Here is a 15,210-nt window from a genome sequence, read left to right as displayed (position 1 = left end):
ATTATTTACACACATGCAACAGAGCATTAGCTTATTGGTCCATAAGATACTTTTATAGCTATGGCAGGTAACTAAGAGGCTACTTAAAAATAGGTCCAAAGATAAGAACCTGAAAAGGGGAAGTAGAGACAGCAGGAATGGAGTGGGTTCAGAATGGGATGTGGGAGGGCACAGAGGGCAGATTTAGTGGCCATGATTTTGCCAAAGGCCAACCCTGTGTTCTAACAGTGAAATAGAATTTTGTGAATGAGCCACAGCCAGAGGAGGAAAGGAAGTAGTACTTCTTCCTTGTTTCATTAATGGCCCCTGCCTCCCGATGCCTATGGAGGTCCTAACCCCTTTTTAGGCAACCCTATTTTTTGAAGAGAATTGTGGCCAATGCAGCAGGGCCTCCAATGAAGCACCATCTAAGCAAAAACCTCAGAGGCTAGGTTTGTGTAACCTCTCCAAAGGATCACAGATTTTAAATGGAAGGGACAAGAATAGAAATCATCTAATATAATAGCCCCATTTTTTAGATGAAGAAACTGAGGACTGGAGGAGTTAAGTGACTTGTCCGAGGTCACACAGGTAATAAGTAGCAAAGGTTAAAATCTAGCACTCCTTCCACTATAGTAATAAGCAATCCTTTATGACAGGATTGTGTCCCTAAATAAAGGGGAGCCTTCTGACTATCTATCTACATGATAAGGAGTGAGGAGAGAATTAGGCTTCCCCTGAGGCACACATTCTTCTATCTATTGGTCAGTAGATTTTGCACAGTGCCACTTTCCCTTGGCATTCTGGAAGTAGCAGAATGGTGATTCCCTAACCCCTCAGCGGCTTACATTTTCAGCCACCCAAAGAACAACTTTTTGACAAGCTGTTCACCCTGGTAGCTGTCAGTTTCAGTTCACCTGAGAATATGGGAAGCAGCTGAGGAACAACAGAGCATGTCATTCCCCTTGGCCAGGGGAGAGTCGGGCTCAGTGTGTTGTAAGACAAAGGAGCATATTTCTAAACCTCATAAACCACCAGTATTACCTAGAAACAACACTCTTGTGATATCCTTAAAGGGAAATAAAACACACAATGGATAAGGATGGTTTAGCTCTGGGGTCTCATTTAGCAAGATGGCTCTATCCAGCCTATTAGATAACAATTTGCATAACTAATAATAATGCTCATAACAATTACCTTCTACCAAATTAACCATGCCATTGATTACTCAGTTTAACATTAATTAAATGTTTAAGAGTTGCATGTTGATCATATAAGAATATTTCTGTTTCTACTGGCAGGCTGTTCTCTATAAATCCCTTCTGATAGCTTTAGTAATAAATTTTCCTTTGAACTCAGTAGCTTAGAGCAGCCCTCCACAAATGGTCATCAAAGTTCAGCCCTTATGACGGGACTGTCTGTGAGCCCCCACCAATCATAACGGGATTCTACACCACAGAAACTCAGCCTGCTGAGAATAGAAGAGAAATCCAATAAAATGGGAGTATTTCAGGATAAGTGATATTTAGATGGGCATGAATTTCTGGTGGAGTTGGGGTAGAGAGAAGGCATAGAGAGTACTAAGGCACAGAAAGAGGTCTTAGAAAGATTTTGCTATACATTAAAGGAAAAACTGCCCACACTGCAGATTAATCAAAGAAAAATAAATGGCTAGGGGGAAGGAGAAGGTGGCATTTGAATTATCCAGAGGCAATCATGGGGAGATGCAGGTGATTTAAACATATCAGTGTGAAGAGTATTATAAATATAATAATGCCAACACCATTGGGAATGAGAAGCCCCACAGAATCCCAAAATGTCAAAGCCAGAACTAAGGCCCAGAGAGGTTAAATATCTTGCCCAAGGTAACTGAATCTTCCAAATAATCGAAGGCTAACCCCTGCCTTCTTAAACAGAAAATACTAAAAATAACATTCTCATTGATGACTCATGGGAGTCCTTATGCCCATCCTTTATTTCACTGTGCTAAATATAAATACAATATCTTCAGAAGCTTTTGAAGAATATTTTTCTCTACATTGAATGCCCTCAGAATAATAAATACTTTACTAATTGTGTCAATTTAAATTTCTCTTTCCTCCCTTTCTCAGCTTGTAAGTTGTCCTTCCCATCTTCATTTCTTTTTCTAATTTGCTATTCTGAAACTGTTATATGCTAGAAAAGGAGAGGACAAAATAATTTTATTAAAACTCTATACAAGGCACACTAGTCATCTTGACAAGTATTTCAATGGCATGGCTTCACAGGTTCTTGGATCTTCCTGACATCAGTGATTTATGTCTTTACTCCAAAAGTATAAACCATGCCTTGGATTCTACTCAGAATTCCCTTGAAGCTCTTATTCTGAAATTCCCATCCCATAACATCATAACAACAGGGCTGGAAGTGAACGTAGAAGCCATCTGGTTCAACCCTCTAGTTTTACAGATAAGGAAACTGAACCTTGGAAAGATAAAGCCCAAGTCCATACAGGTAATATGTCCAGCTTCTCATCTTCTATCTCCCATTACTTCACTCCTCCTTGCCTTGCTCCTTATCCCTCTTCCACCCATTCTCCCAGTACCTCAAGACCCTTGTTGCTTCAGTAGTCTCCTCATCCAGGCTAGATAGTCATATCACTGACATTCTTGCTAGGCTCCTGCAATCCCTCATGCCTGTGACCTGCCCTCCCAATTTCCAATAGCACAGAATAGCAGAAAGGCCACAGCAGGGTCTTTCCACTACCGTCACTAGACTGCCAAAAATCGCTCAAAAGTGTTGCAAAAGCACTACAAATTTACACTAACTTTAATTGACCTGTTCAACAGCCCTTTTAGTTATCTCTTATTTACTCAGCAAATGCGCTGAAATGACACTTCAAACTGTTAACACTTTCATCAGTAATTTCAACTCTATACCCACTTCCATTCTGTCTCAATAGCCAAGCCCATTGCCTACTTTACTGAGCAAAGTGAAACATAAGCTCTCTCAACTTTGCTCCACTCCACCTCAAAATATGTATATTTTCACCATCCCCTCTTACTTTCCTCCAGTCTCAGAGAGGAAGAATTGTCCCTCCTTTCCAGAATCACCTTTCCCCTTGGGCTTTGATCCCATTCTCTCTTCCTTCCTCTTGGACTTGACTTTATCAGTCATTTCCTTTCTAAAGCATCCTTAATCTCTCCTCACAGTTCAGACTTTCTCTATTCTAAAAAATAAATTCTTCTCAGATACCATTTTCTTTTTTGAGCTACCATTCGATATTTCTGTTTTCACTGAGTCTTCTCAGAAAGATTGTCTAAACTCATTATGCCTCCACTTCTTTACCTCCCATTCATTCCTTAACACTTGGCAATCTGGTTTTCCACTTACCTGAAATTGTTTTTTTTGTAGGTCACCAAAGACCTCATAATTACCAAGTCGTTTATGTGTGTATGTGTGTGTGTGTGTGTGTGTGTGTGTGTGTGTGTGTGTGTGTGTGTGTGTGTGTGTTTCCTCAGGTCAGAGAGGTTACCCTCTCTGAAATATTTGTCATCCTCTCTCTCATAAAACTCTTTTTCTCCCTTTGCTTCTGGGATATTAAAGAAGCTTCTAGTTTTTCTCCTATCTCTCTGACCACTCTTCATGTTTCCTTAGTTGGTTTAAGCCTCCTCCTCCTACCTAATAAATCTCACACTTATACAACAATTTGTCTACAACTTTCTATTCTATTTCTATTCTACCTCAATATTCTGCTCACTGACAACCACTGACAACTAGATATTGCCCACCAATGGAATATTCCCAAGTTTATCATTCAGGCTCCAGACTCATATCTCCAAATTGGAGGTAATTAGATAATTATCATCTGGTTATCCTACCGGCATCTCACACTTAATATGTCCAGAGAAGAATGAATCCCACCTTGTCATCCCCAAGTCAGCTCCTTTTTATGAATTCTCTAACCACCTAGAAATTGAGGAACCCTCCTCGGTTCTCTTCCTCTCTTTATTCTTTACATCTAGTCACTTGCTAAATTCTGTTGATTCTACTTCCAAAATAGTTGTCCTCGCCATTCCTTTCCTACTTTCCTGGGGTAAGGCCTTCATAACAATAGTCTTCTGATCTAATTCTCATCTCTCCTCTCTAATCCTTTCTGTACATGGTGCCGGAGTAATCTTCCTAAAGTTCATCATTCATTATGCAACTACCCTCCTTATGAATCTTCCCATAGCCTAGGAAATGGGCTCAAACCCTTTAGTTTGGCATTCAAAGCCCTCTGACCTATTTTTCCTATTCCTCCTACCCTAAGTTGTGGTCATGCTGAACTATTTATTCACCATTTCCCAAAGAAGTCATGTGCTTTCCCATCGTCATGCCTTGGACTGTGCTGTGCTGCTTCCTGTTTGAAGTACTTTCCTCTATTCTATACCTTTCTAAACTTTACTTATCCTTAATAGACTGACTCAAATGCCATGGTTGCTATGAAACTTTCTCTGATCCCTGCAATTATGATTCTTATACTAGCCCACCAGTCATTGGGAATGGTGAAGTCAGCAACAGGGAGTGAGGTGTGCCTGGGACCACAAAAGGATCAACATTAGCTGCCTCCAGAATGAGAATCCAAATTACTCCCCATTTAGTTAGTTGGTTAGCAGACCCCTTTAGCCTTATAGCAAGGGCCATTCCTGATCTTAGAGTCAAGAAGACCTAGGTTTACACGTGACACTTACTAGCCTAGTGACTGTGGACAAGTCATTTGAAGGATCTTCAGTTTTCCTTTCTACAACAAGGGGATAATATAGCTGTAGTTACATCTAGCTGTCATTAGACAATATTAGAGTGTATCAGGGACTTTTTTTCTTTGTATCCTCAGAACTCAGCACAGTGCATCTAGACTGGGAATGTCTCTTTTATAAAGCTTAGATAATACAATTTTGCAAACATTCAAGTGCCATATAAATGCCAGATTTTATTATTCCTCCTTCAGTACTGTTTCTATACTACTTAGACTTGCTAGACTGTAAGTTTCTTGAATGTAGAGACCTGGATTCTAGTCTCACCTTTGAAATTATCCCCTGTGTGATCCTAATAGCATTTGTACTACATCTTTCACAGGGTTGTTGTGAACAGGATATTTGGTCAACTTGAAAATTCTAGAGAAATGGAAAGTATTCATTCTTGTATTTCCCACAGTACCTAGCACATGAGGTTCAATACATAACTGCTCAATTGAATTAAATGAAGGCCTAAGAGATTCTACTCTGAGTAAAGAGAATATATGCTTTGGCTGTTTTCACCATTTTTGTTTCCTTGCTAGTTTTCAGGTATGCTTTTAGAACATACCTGCCAGATGAATGATCGTTATCTTATGACATGTCCCTAAGTTGCACACCATCTTAACTTCTGACCATCAAACCCACCGAGTTAGAACTTGGGTGTAGACTGTCTTGTTGGGTAGTATAAGTGTATATCTTGTCCCTTCAACTAAACAGGAAGCCCTGGTGGGCACAAAGCATGCCTTGTATTTTTTTTTAAATATCCACATTATTTAACATGGGTAAGACCCAAAGTAGATGCTTAGTAAATATGTATCCTTCAGGGTCAAACTCAGAGGCCTTTAGTTCCTCAGTAAGACACCTACTTTGTTATGGGCATTATGATTATGACAACTAGGTGGTGCAGTAGATGGGGCACTGGAGACTGGCATCAGAAAGACCCAAATTGACATCCAGCTTCAAACATCTACTAGTTGTGTGATCCTGGGCAAGTCACTTAATCTCTGCTTGCCTCCATTGCCTCAACTGTAAAATGGGGATAATAATGGCACCTACCTTTGTGAGGATCAAATAAAATATTTGTAAAAAGCATTTAGCATAGCACCCAGGACATAGGAGGTTTTATATATATATATAAATATATACAATATTAATACATTAGTATAATATATAATGTAATATAATAAATACGTATAATATATAAATATATAATATACATATAAATACTTATTCTCTTCCCTTATGCTGTACTGCTAGCTGTATGACCCTGAGCAGTCGCTCATCTACTGTCTGACTCAGTTTCTTCAACTATAAAATGGGAATAGTGATAGCACCTGTCTTCCAAGGTTGTCATGAAGATCAAATGAAATAATATTTTTAAAGCCTTTAGCACAGTTCCTTGCACATAGTAGGCACTTAATCAATACAGCTTTGTTTCCTTCTGTCTCTCCAATTTACTTTATTTGAGTATATCTTACCACCTTATTAGACATTAGGTATCCCAAAGACAGAGACTGTATTGTTTTTCATCAATCAGCCTGTCTCCGATGCTAATGGTGTCCTGCTTATAGTAAGTGGAATTTTAATAAATGTTTGTCTAATTGAATTGAATTGGTAAATTGCCAACCTACCATTCACTGAAGGAACCCTGTGTTTTTTCCAGATGTTTTGGAGAAGATGTCTGCATTAGCGTTCCAGATGTGGATGCCTATGTGATGGTGCTTCAAGCCATAGAGCCCAGGATCACCATTAGTGGAACAGATCACCTTGTGAGGCCAGCTGCCCAGTTTGAAAACGTCAGAGGGGTGACTCTCTTTCCTGATGTCAAGATTGTGAGCACCCTTGCCAAAGCAGAACCACCAGGAGACTCGGAGGAAGACCAAGGTTAGTTTGGAATGTTTTTGTTACCTTCCTGATAGTATTTGAGGCTGTATTTCAAGGTGTAAACATTTTTTTGACATGTATATATTAAAATGAAGGTCTCACTCAGCAGGATTACTCTAAGCTATTGGGAAATTTTCAGCATTTGTATTTTCACCAGTTTCATTATCAGTAGGGTTGTTCAGTGAAAGCTGAATAAAGTATTTTGAATTATTCAGCTAGGGACCAATATTAGCAACACTGAAGGCTGAAGTATATGCCTGTAGGAAAAATTCTTCTTTTTTTCACCCTCTACAGTGGTGCAAGTTTATAGGAGAAAAAAAAAAACATCAATTTGAGAACTGTCCTCAACTATGTTTCTCAAGGAGAATAACTTTCAAGTCTCCATACATCCTTCAGGAAAGTGGTTGCTAATGATCTGCAGGCTTGGGTGGACTGGATTCCCTGAAGGGTTGCTTCTATAATAATCCTAATTACCAGTTGCCTTAAACTACCCCTGCTCCCCGAAGGCTGAAGAATATTGCAATCTGAGCCCTCCTTGCACACTCTGTAGCTCATAAAAATAAATTGTGTTTTACCTGTTTCAGATTGTGCCGTTTCAGAGTTATATGCCGATGTGCATTATGCTGTATGATCCTTCCTTCTCTCCTGTGGTCATTTGTGGTTAACGTCAGCCCAAACAAGAAAGGAGTTTTGACCTCAGCTTTTGGAAGCTATAACACATACACCTAGATGTGGTTTGCATGTCAGCCTAAAGCTCTAGCACCAGCTAATGGGCACAGCATGAAGGGGCAATTAATGATTTTCAGAATTGTCCTGTTGTTTACAGATCCAATAAGCCAGTTAGTTGGTTAGTTAAAAAGATGGGACCTTAGAATCATAGAAGCACAGATTTTGAGCTAGAAGAGACTTCTTCAAACTTCCCAATTACAGATAAGGAAAATGAAACCTTTGAAGAAAAGCGATTAGCTAAAGATGACAAGGTATTAAGTGGCAGACTCAGGATTTGAATTCTGGTCCTCTAACTCCAAAGCCAGTGTTCTTTTCTCAATGCCATCCCACCTTTATTGTAAACTATTAATAATGACAAGTGGATTTGTTTTACCTTTACAAGTCAGTGATCACCTATTAGTCAGAAAATGTGCATGCTAGCCCTGGTTTTACTCATTACTTTAAACTATAAAGCCTTGGATGAGTCACTTCAATGGGCCTTATTTCCTCATCAGTAAAATAAGGGGTTGGACAAAATAATTAATCAAGTCCTTTCCTACGCTAAGATATTATGATTATCTCATTGTTAAATTCTCAGCTAGGTGGCATAGTGGATCAAAGTATTGGACTTGGAATCAAGAAGATCAAGTTCAAATACCACCTCAGACACTTATTTAGTCATGTGACCCTGAGCAAGTCACCAGATCTCAGTTTTGTCATCTGTAAAATGGAGAGAATAACACCACCTTATAGGGGCTGTTGTGAGAATCAAATGGGTTAACATAAGTAAGGCCTTTGCAAACTTTAAAAGTGCTACATAAATATTAGCTGTTATTATTACCTTCATCATTATTATTATTTCATCTAGAGATAAAGACTCAAATTGCCTTCGCACAGGTATAATTCTTATGGCCCCATAGATTTGATAAAACTGAAATGTCCTGGGAATGGGGGGTGGGAAGGAGGGATGAGAAGTGAGTATGCAAAGATTCAAGACGGATTTTAAAGAACTACCAACTGATACCCAATATTACACCAAAACTGGGAAAAGAAGTGGTTAGGCCAGTCTTCCTTGTTCCATTACCAGAACAGCCAGTCTTCCTTGTTCCATTACCAGAAGCCACCAGCTCAGCATATGCTGACTTGACCACTCAAGGCCCCCAAGACTAGATTGTGTAGATCTATTCTGAGAAAGTCTTCATAGGTTGTAGGAAAGTTAAGGTTACTATGGGAAGGTAGGCTCACCTTTTCAAACTATGGCTCCCCAATCATTACAAAACTGAGGAATTTCCTCTTGCCCCACATTGACTCCACTGCCCGACTGCCATCCTTCTCTTCCCTAGACCATCATTAGAAAGAAAGAAGAGCCAGTAAAACCCTATGCAGAGTGGCTCTCAAGATCAATTTTCAATTATGTTTGTAATTTATACTTCCACATATGCTCTTGAATGCCTTTGATATAGGATAAAGTTGTTGGGATATTTTGTGGTTTTTTTTCCCAGAACTGCTTCCCTCTGGCTAGCATTTTTCAAGGTTTAATGGGTTCTTAAAACTATTCAATCATTTTCTTGAAAAACTGAGAGTCATAAAATAAGCCAGGGAGAAGACGAAAGAGGAGAAGACTTGTGGAGGGCTATGATAACATTATGCCCTAAAGCCAGGACTTGGTTCTATACAATTCTGCTCTCAGCTTTCCTTGCTAATATGTTGGTATTAATGTATTACTCCTCTCAAGTAACATGTTTGCAGTTTACTAGGGACTTTCAAGAGGCAATATATCAATGCAAAGCAGTAATGCTAATGTTTGGAGTTCAGGATTTGGGGAAGATATTTTTGGTCAGGGTAGAGATTTGGGGGCTGGGAGAAGAAGGGACTTAGTATCATGAGATCATAGATCTAGAGATGGTGGGGACCTCAGAGGCCATTTGATTTACCCCTTTTCTTTACAGATGGAGAAACAGAAGGTTCAGTGACTAGCACTCCTATTTCATCATAATAGGAGTTCTTAACCTGGGGTATATGAACCTTTTAAAAAAATATTTTGTTAATTATATTTCACTATAATTGATTTCCTTTGTAACCCTATGTATTTTGTTTTATGTATTTAAAAAATTACTTGATTTTCAAAGGACTCTTGATGCAAAATGCCATCTACATCCAGAGAAAGCATAGAGTCAGAACACAGAATGAAGCAGACTATTTTCTCTTTTGTTACGTTTTGTTTTGTTTTTATCTCATGGTTTCTCCTATTCGTTTTAATTCCTCTATGCAACATGACTGATGTGAAAATGTGCTTAACAAGAATGTATGTGTAAAACCCATTTAAGATTGCATGCCATCTTGGGGAGGAAGAGGGAGAAAATTTAAAATTTATGGAAGTGATTGTTGAAAACTGAAAACAAATTAATTTACAAAAAAAATCAATAAATAAAAAGAAAAATTACTCAGAAGAGTTCATAAGCTTCACCAGATTGCCAGAAGAGTCCAACACAAAAAAGGTTAAGAACCCCTGATCTAAGATAGTAGCAGCCCTATGTACAGAGGAGAGGCACTGTGATTGTGTCACAGGCTAACAACGATAACAATGATGGGTCACATTTATGTAGCACCTTCAGGATTTATAATTGTCAAGGCCTGTTGTTTCTACCCTCTTAACATCTATTGTAATAGACCCCCTTCTCTTCTCAGGCCTAGACTACCGTAATAGCCTCCCCAATTCCAATCCATCCTCCACTCATCTGTCAAATGAATCTTCCTAAAACACAGGCCTGAAGAGGTCACCTCTCTATTTTGTAAACTCCACTGGCCCCCTATTTTTCTCAGGATCAAACAAAATCATCTGATTTTTACAATCCTTCATCATTTGGCCCCCTTCTACCTTTCCAGTCTTCTCATGCCTTACTGTCTCCCATGTACTCTACGATCTAGTAACTCTGGCTTCCTGACTTTTCCTTGTATACAACACTCCATTTCTTGACTCCTTGAAGGTCTCCTTACTTGGAAACCTCTCCCTCCTCATCAATGTTCCTTGGCTTTCTTCCAGTCTCAGCTAAAGTCCCATCTTTTGCAAAAAAGTCTTTAAATTTAATGCTTTTCCCCCAATACTGCCCCTCCCCAATTTATCTTGTATATATCTTGGTTCTAACATTTTCATCCATTGTTTGTGCCCATTAGACTGTGAGCTCCTTGTGAGCAGAGACTTTGGGGGCTGGGGGAGGGGAGGAACAAGGAAGAGAAGAGATAGCGTTGTTTGTTGTTGGATTTTTGGTTGTTGTTTTTTTCCCCTTCTCTTTGTAACCCTAGCACTTAGCACAGTGCCTGGCTGCAATCCCAACTTCAATGAAAAGATCTTTCCCATTTATTAAAATGCCCATGTGACCTGCCTGGGTCACGTGGAAGTCTGAATCACTGGAGCCTATGATAAGAGGAGCTTGCTGAAGGATGGGACAGAAAGGGTGGAACAGGAGGAGGAGCTAGAGCAGAGCTAAGAGGAAGTTAGTCATGAGAGCAGTCAGAGCTAGGAAGGATGCAGGAAAGCAGGCAGCTGGCTAGTGTGAGTGAAAGAACCTGCTTATGATTTGTTTAAGGGAGGTGGTTTGTGGGAAGCCTAGAAGGAGGAAGGCTTGGAGATGGTGTTGTCTTCTGCATTGCTATTGTGTATAGATTTTTGTTACTATTATGGATTTGGCTTTCTGGTGTTGGGATTTGGCTTTCTGGTGTTCTGTCTTCCATGTGGAAAGTCTGTTGTATTTTGCAATTCAGAACTGTGCCAGGATATTCATGGTTGCCATAGGTGCTATGAATATCGCATTCGTGCTACACTGTCATATGACAGGCACTTAATAAATTCTAGTTGACTGAATGACTGCACTTTCATCAGTGTGACTTTTATGATATGGATAGTCCAGATATTATTACCCCCATTTTATAGGTAAGTAAACCAAGATTCAGAGAGGTAGAAGGATGTGCCAAAATTCACATGACCAGTAAGCAGTAAAACAAAAAATTCTAATAACCCTGGGCCTCCAACTCCAGTGCTCTTTCCACTACTACATACTCATGCTTCCCAACTGTCCCTTAGGCATGTGTTTTTCCCATCCTGTAGCCCCAAAGCATGTACTCTTAGAGGAGATGCTCCACAATCTGGACTTCTGCGACATTTTGGTGATGGGAGAAGAACTTGAACCTGGACAAGAGTGCTTAGAACTCGACTATGATGAGCTGCAGGAAAGACATCTGGATGCCACCAACTCCACAGCAGGCTATTCTATCTATGGTAAGGGAATTCACAGCACTTCAGTTTCACCTACTCGCTTGTTGCTGATGGCTTTCCTGCAAGGAGTGGCCATGACTTGAGCTTTATGAAATAGGTTAGACAGAGGTCAAATAGAAGACCACTCAGGTTATCATATTCCCCTGCCATGGCTCAAATGTGGACACTTGATTTCTGACTCATAATTTTGGTCACCAGGTCTTAATAATCAGCCTGGGTCTCTCATACCAACAGAAATCACCCAAATCAATTAGTTGATTAGTTCCCAATTAGTAGTTCCCAAACCCCTAGCAAGTGGTAGAACAGAAACTATGACCATGGGCCTCCAATTCCAAGGGGTTCATGCTAAAATTCTTTAAATCAGTAAATAATTGCCTAATTATGTTACAAATATATTTTTCCTCTCTGACAATAAGGATATGTATGTTTGAAGCATTATAAATTTATCATTGTAGTTATTGAAAATACTTAATGAATAAATCTAAAAGAATATTGTGAGTACAACATGACTAAGGTGGAAATGTGTTTTATATGATTGCACAGGTATAACCTATATCAGATTGTTTGCCATTTAGGGGAGAGAAGAGGGGAAGGGAAGGAGGGAGAGAGAAAAATGTGGAACTCAAAATCTTTCAAATAATGAATGTTGCAAATTGAAAAGAATACTATTAAGAAGTTTGGAAAAAAAGAAAGAAAAAGAATATTGTAAGTTGTATATTAATTTACCCCAGGTATTCACAACGCTGTTTTGTTTTTTATTGAAAAGGGTTTGTGGAACAAAAAAAAAAAGTGGGAACCAATGATCCAGATAACCTAGATGTATGGAATTTTCTTCCTCTTACTTTAAGAATTTTTAATAACAATGAACCAATCCACCCTACCTAGAAACCCCATCGGATATAAATGATCATGGATTAATTTGGCTGAATCTTTGGAACTTGACTCTTTTCAAGAAATAATTCATTTCATTCGTAAAACTTAATTTGAAATATATTCCTCCCCTCACCCCCTCCACCAGCAGAATTCCTTCTCTTGGCAAATACAGAAAACTGAATTTATAGGCTACAAGTTAGCCTTGGAGCATCCCCCTGAGAATAATTGGTTTTTGACTTTCCTGACCTAGGTGTGGGCACAATGACCAGCTATGAGCAAGTCCTTCGCCAGGTCCGCTATCGCAATTGGCACCCAGCCAGCCTGGATGATCGAAAGTTTCAGATCAAGTGCTCCGAGCTCAATGGACGATACACTAGTAATGAATTTAACTTAGAGGTGAGTCTTGCTGCTGTTTTATTTTACAAACATATTCATGGCTCTAGTGGATCCTAATATAAGCCTAAAAGGAAAGTGCCACCCCCTCTCTCCTTCCTTGTGTCCCCCTTAAGAAAAAGAATCAGGGATAAAGATGGAGGAGATGCAAGAATGACTTTGAAAGGACACTTCTACAATTCTCATTCATTCAATTGTGAAAAATGTAAGTTAGATCAAGTTAAAGATATGAGTCACGAGACTTAAATGGACCCTCCAGCTTATTTCCTTGGTCACCTGCCTATTACTTTCACAAATTGGAGTGATAATTTCAGTCAGAACCACAAAAGCACTCAAAATGAATACTCTTCACCAAATTCAGGGCAAACTCAAATCTGCATGGGTGGTGAATAGAGAAAGGTGAAGAGAAAAAGGGAGGAGAAAAAACTCTTTCTCTTTCATATATGTAGCAAACCAGAATGCCCACCATTAGATGGTACTCCAAAGAAAGGAGGATGTTGAGGTATTAACATCAAAGATCGTTACCATAGTAGCCCAATGACAGGAACTAGGGCATAACCTAAGACATAGGAGTTCACTTTGTTCTCCGTTCATTTGCCTGCGTGCTCTGCCTCATCATGGTCCTGTTTGACCTTTTAATTCCACCACCACCACCCCAAAATTTCTTTTTAAAAATTCAAAACCTTTTATTTTTATGTTAGTCATTTTCCTTTAATTTGCTGCACTTATAAGAAAAAATGTTAAGCCAAACCAAAATATACAGCAACCACATCTGACAGCATATATCATCTTTCGCATAGTCCCCTAACTATGAGATAAGTTTATTTCCTCATCAGTTAGTTTTCCTTGCCCAAAATTGTCCATCATACTTAATCAAATTTTAATTACCTAAAAATATTGTTTCTGTTTGCATTATCTTTGTCATTGCTGACATTGTTCTCATGGTTGCCTACCTTACTCTGAAGTACCTACCTCACTTGGCATCTATTTATGTAGGGTCTTCCCACATTTCTCTCAGTTCCTCATAATCACTGATTCTTACAGCACAAAAATATTCCATTACATTCATATAATGGATTTTGTTTAGTCATACCATATAAGTGGCTGATGGACAACCACTTCACTTTTAGTTTCCAAGTTCCATTTTGACAAGTACTGATTAAGATCTGTGGATGACAATCACCTCACTACACCTCACCTCAGTGAGATCAAAAACAAAACAGAATGGTCCCAAATACACAAAATTACACAAATACACAAAAATGTCAGCAGCAAAACATTTTTGTAATAGCGATAAACTAAAACTAACGTAAGATACCTATCAACTGGGGTAAATGAATTGTGGTAAATGAATCTAGTGGAATATTACTGCCCCATGAGGAATAATAAACATAAGAAATCAGAGAAGCATAGGTAGACTTATATGAATTGATGCAAAGAGAAACAAGTAGAGTAAGGAAAAAATAATCTAATAATGCATGAAGAAAGAACGTAACACAAATACTTAATACTGTGTAATTGTAATGACCGCACTCATTCCCAAAGAGGAGATGATAAAATGTGCCTTCCTCCCTCTTATTTGCAGAACTGAGGGATTGTGGTCTTGGAAAACTGCATATATTCAGTTGACATACTCGTTAGTTTTCCTGAACTGCTTTGTTCCCCTTTATCTCTTGTTCTTTGTTAGGGAAGAGGGGAGGCCTATATTCAAAAATGAAGAGATGTAGAAACAACAGATATCAATTAAAATTCACTTTTTTTCCAAATCCAAGGGAAGACAGTTCACCTTTGTGAACTGCCTTGTCTCGAGAAGATCTACATGCAAAGGAGGCCATAGCAGCTGGCCAGCACACCAGCTAAAGGTACAGGTACAACCAGCTTATTTCTTTATCTTTCCAGGTCAATGTTCTGCATGAGGTCAACCCAGATACAGAGCACGTCAACCATATGGTTGTGCAGCCTCAGTTCCTCCAGTCCATCCATCATTCAGAGCCTGAAATAAGTGGCATGCGTAATTCAGGTAAGATTTGCGGGACCTGTACACCTCATCTTGGCATCACTGCCTCCCCAGCAAGGATATCTTCTCCTCCCCTTAACCAAATCTGTTATCACTCCCAGTTCCCAGGGTCACCCTTCAGAAGGCAGGAGAATGAGTTAGAAAGGGAACTAGAAGTGCCAGCTTTTTCAATGGCTTTGTTTAATGTCAAATGCCTCCATGTGTCCTGGCTTTGTAAGTAATTATCTGTGTAACCTCATCAAATCATTTAACCCCCCAGGGCTTCATAAGTTGCCTCCTTCTTAAAAAAAAAAAAAAGACGAGTGCCAAAGAAACAGACGGTCCTG

The 15,210-nt window shown here is 39.2% G+C and overlaps 1 protein-coding gene and 1 long non-coding RNA gene across 2 annotated transcripts in view; one reads left to right on the top strand and one right to left on the bottom strand.

Annotated features, from left to right (window-relative positions):
- The window catches only part of LOC140506382 (uncharacterized), a 53,566-nt gene that overhangs the window by 13,924 nt on the left and 24,432 nt on the right, over positions 1-15,210 (bottom strand). The window lies entirely within an intron of this gene.
- Positions 1-15,210, top strand: part of CLSTN2 (calsyntenin 2) — a 962,254-nt gene that overhangs the window by 928,644 nt on the left and 18,400 nt on the right. The window contains exons 12-15 of the mRNA XM_072613511.1: positions 6,400-6,620; positions 11,434-11,604; positions 12,725-12,870; positions 14,767-14,887. Coding sequence (XP_072469612.1) covers positions 6,400-6,620; positions 11,434-11,604; positions 12,725-12,870; positions 14,767-14,887 — 659 coding nt within the window. The remainder of the gene's footprint in view (positions 1-6,399; positions 6,621-11,433; positions 11,605-12,724; positions 12,871-14,766; positions 14,888-15,210) is intronic.

This window comes from Notamacropus eugenii, chromosome 5, assembly GCF_028372415.1.
Source record: "Notamacropus eugenii isolate mMacEug1 chromosome 5, mMacEug1.pri_v2, whole genome shotgun sequence".
In the NCBI taxonomy this organism is placed as follows: Eukaryota; Metazoa; Chordata; class Mammalia; order Diprotodontia; family Macropodidae; genus Notamacropus; species Notamacropus eugenii.
Note: the sequence above shows the minus strand (reverse complement) of the source record. Positions and strands in the feature narration are given on the sequence as shown.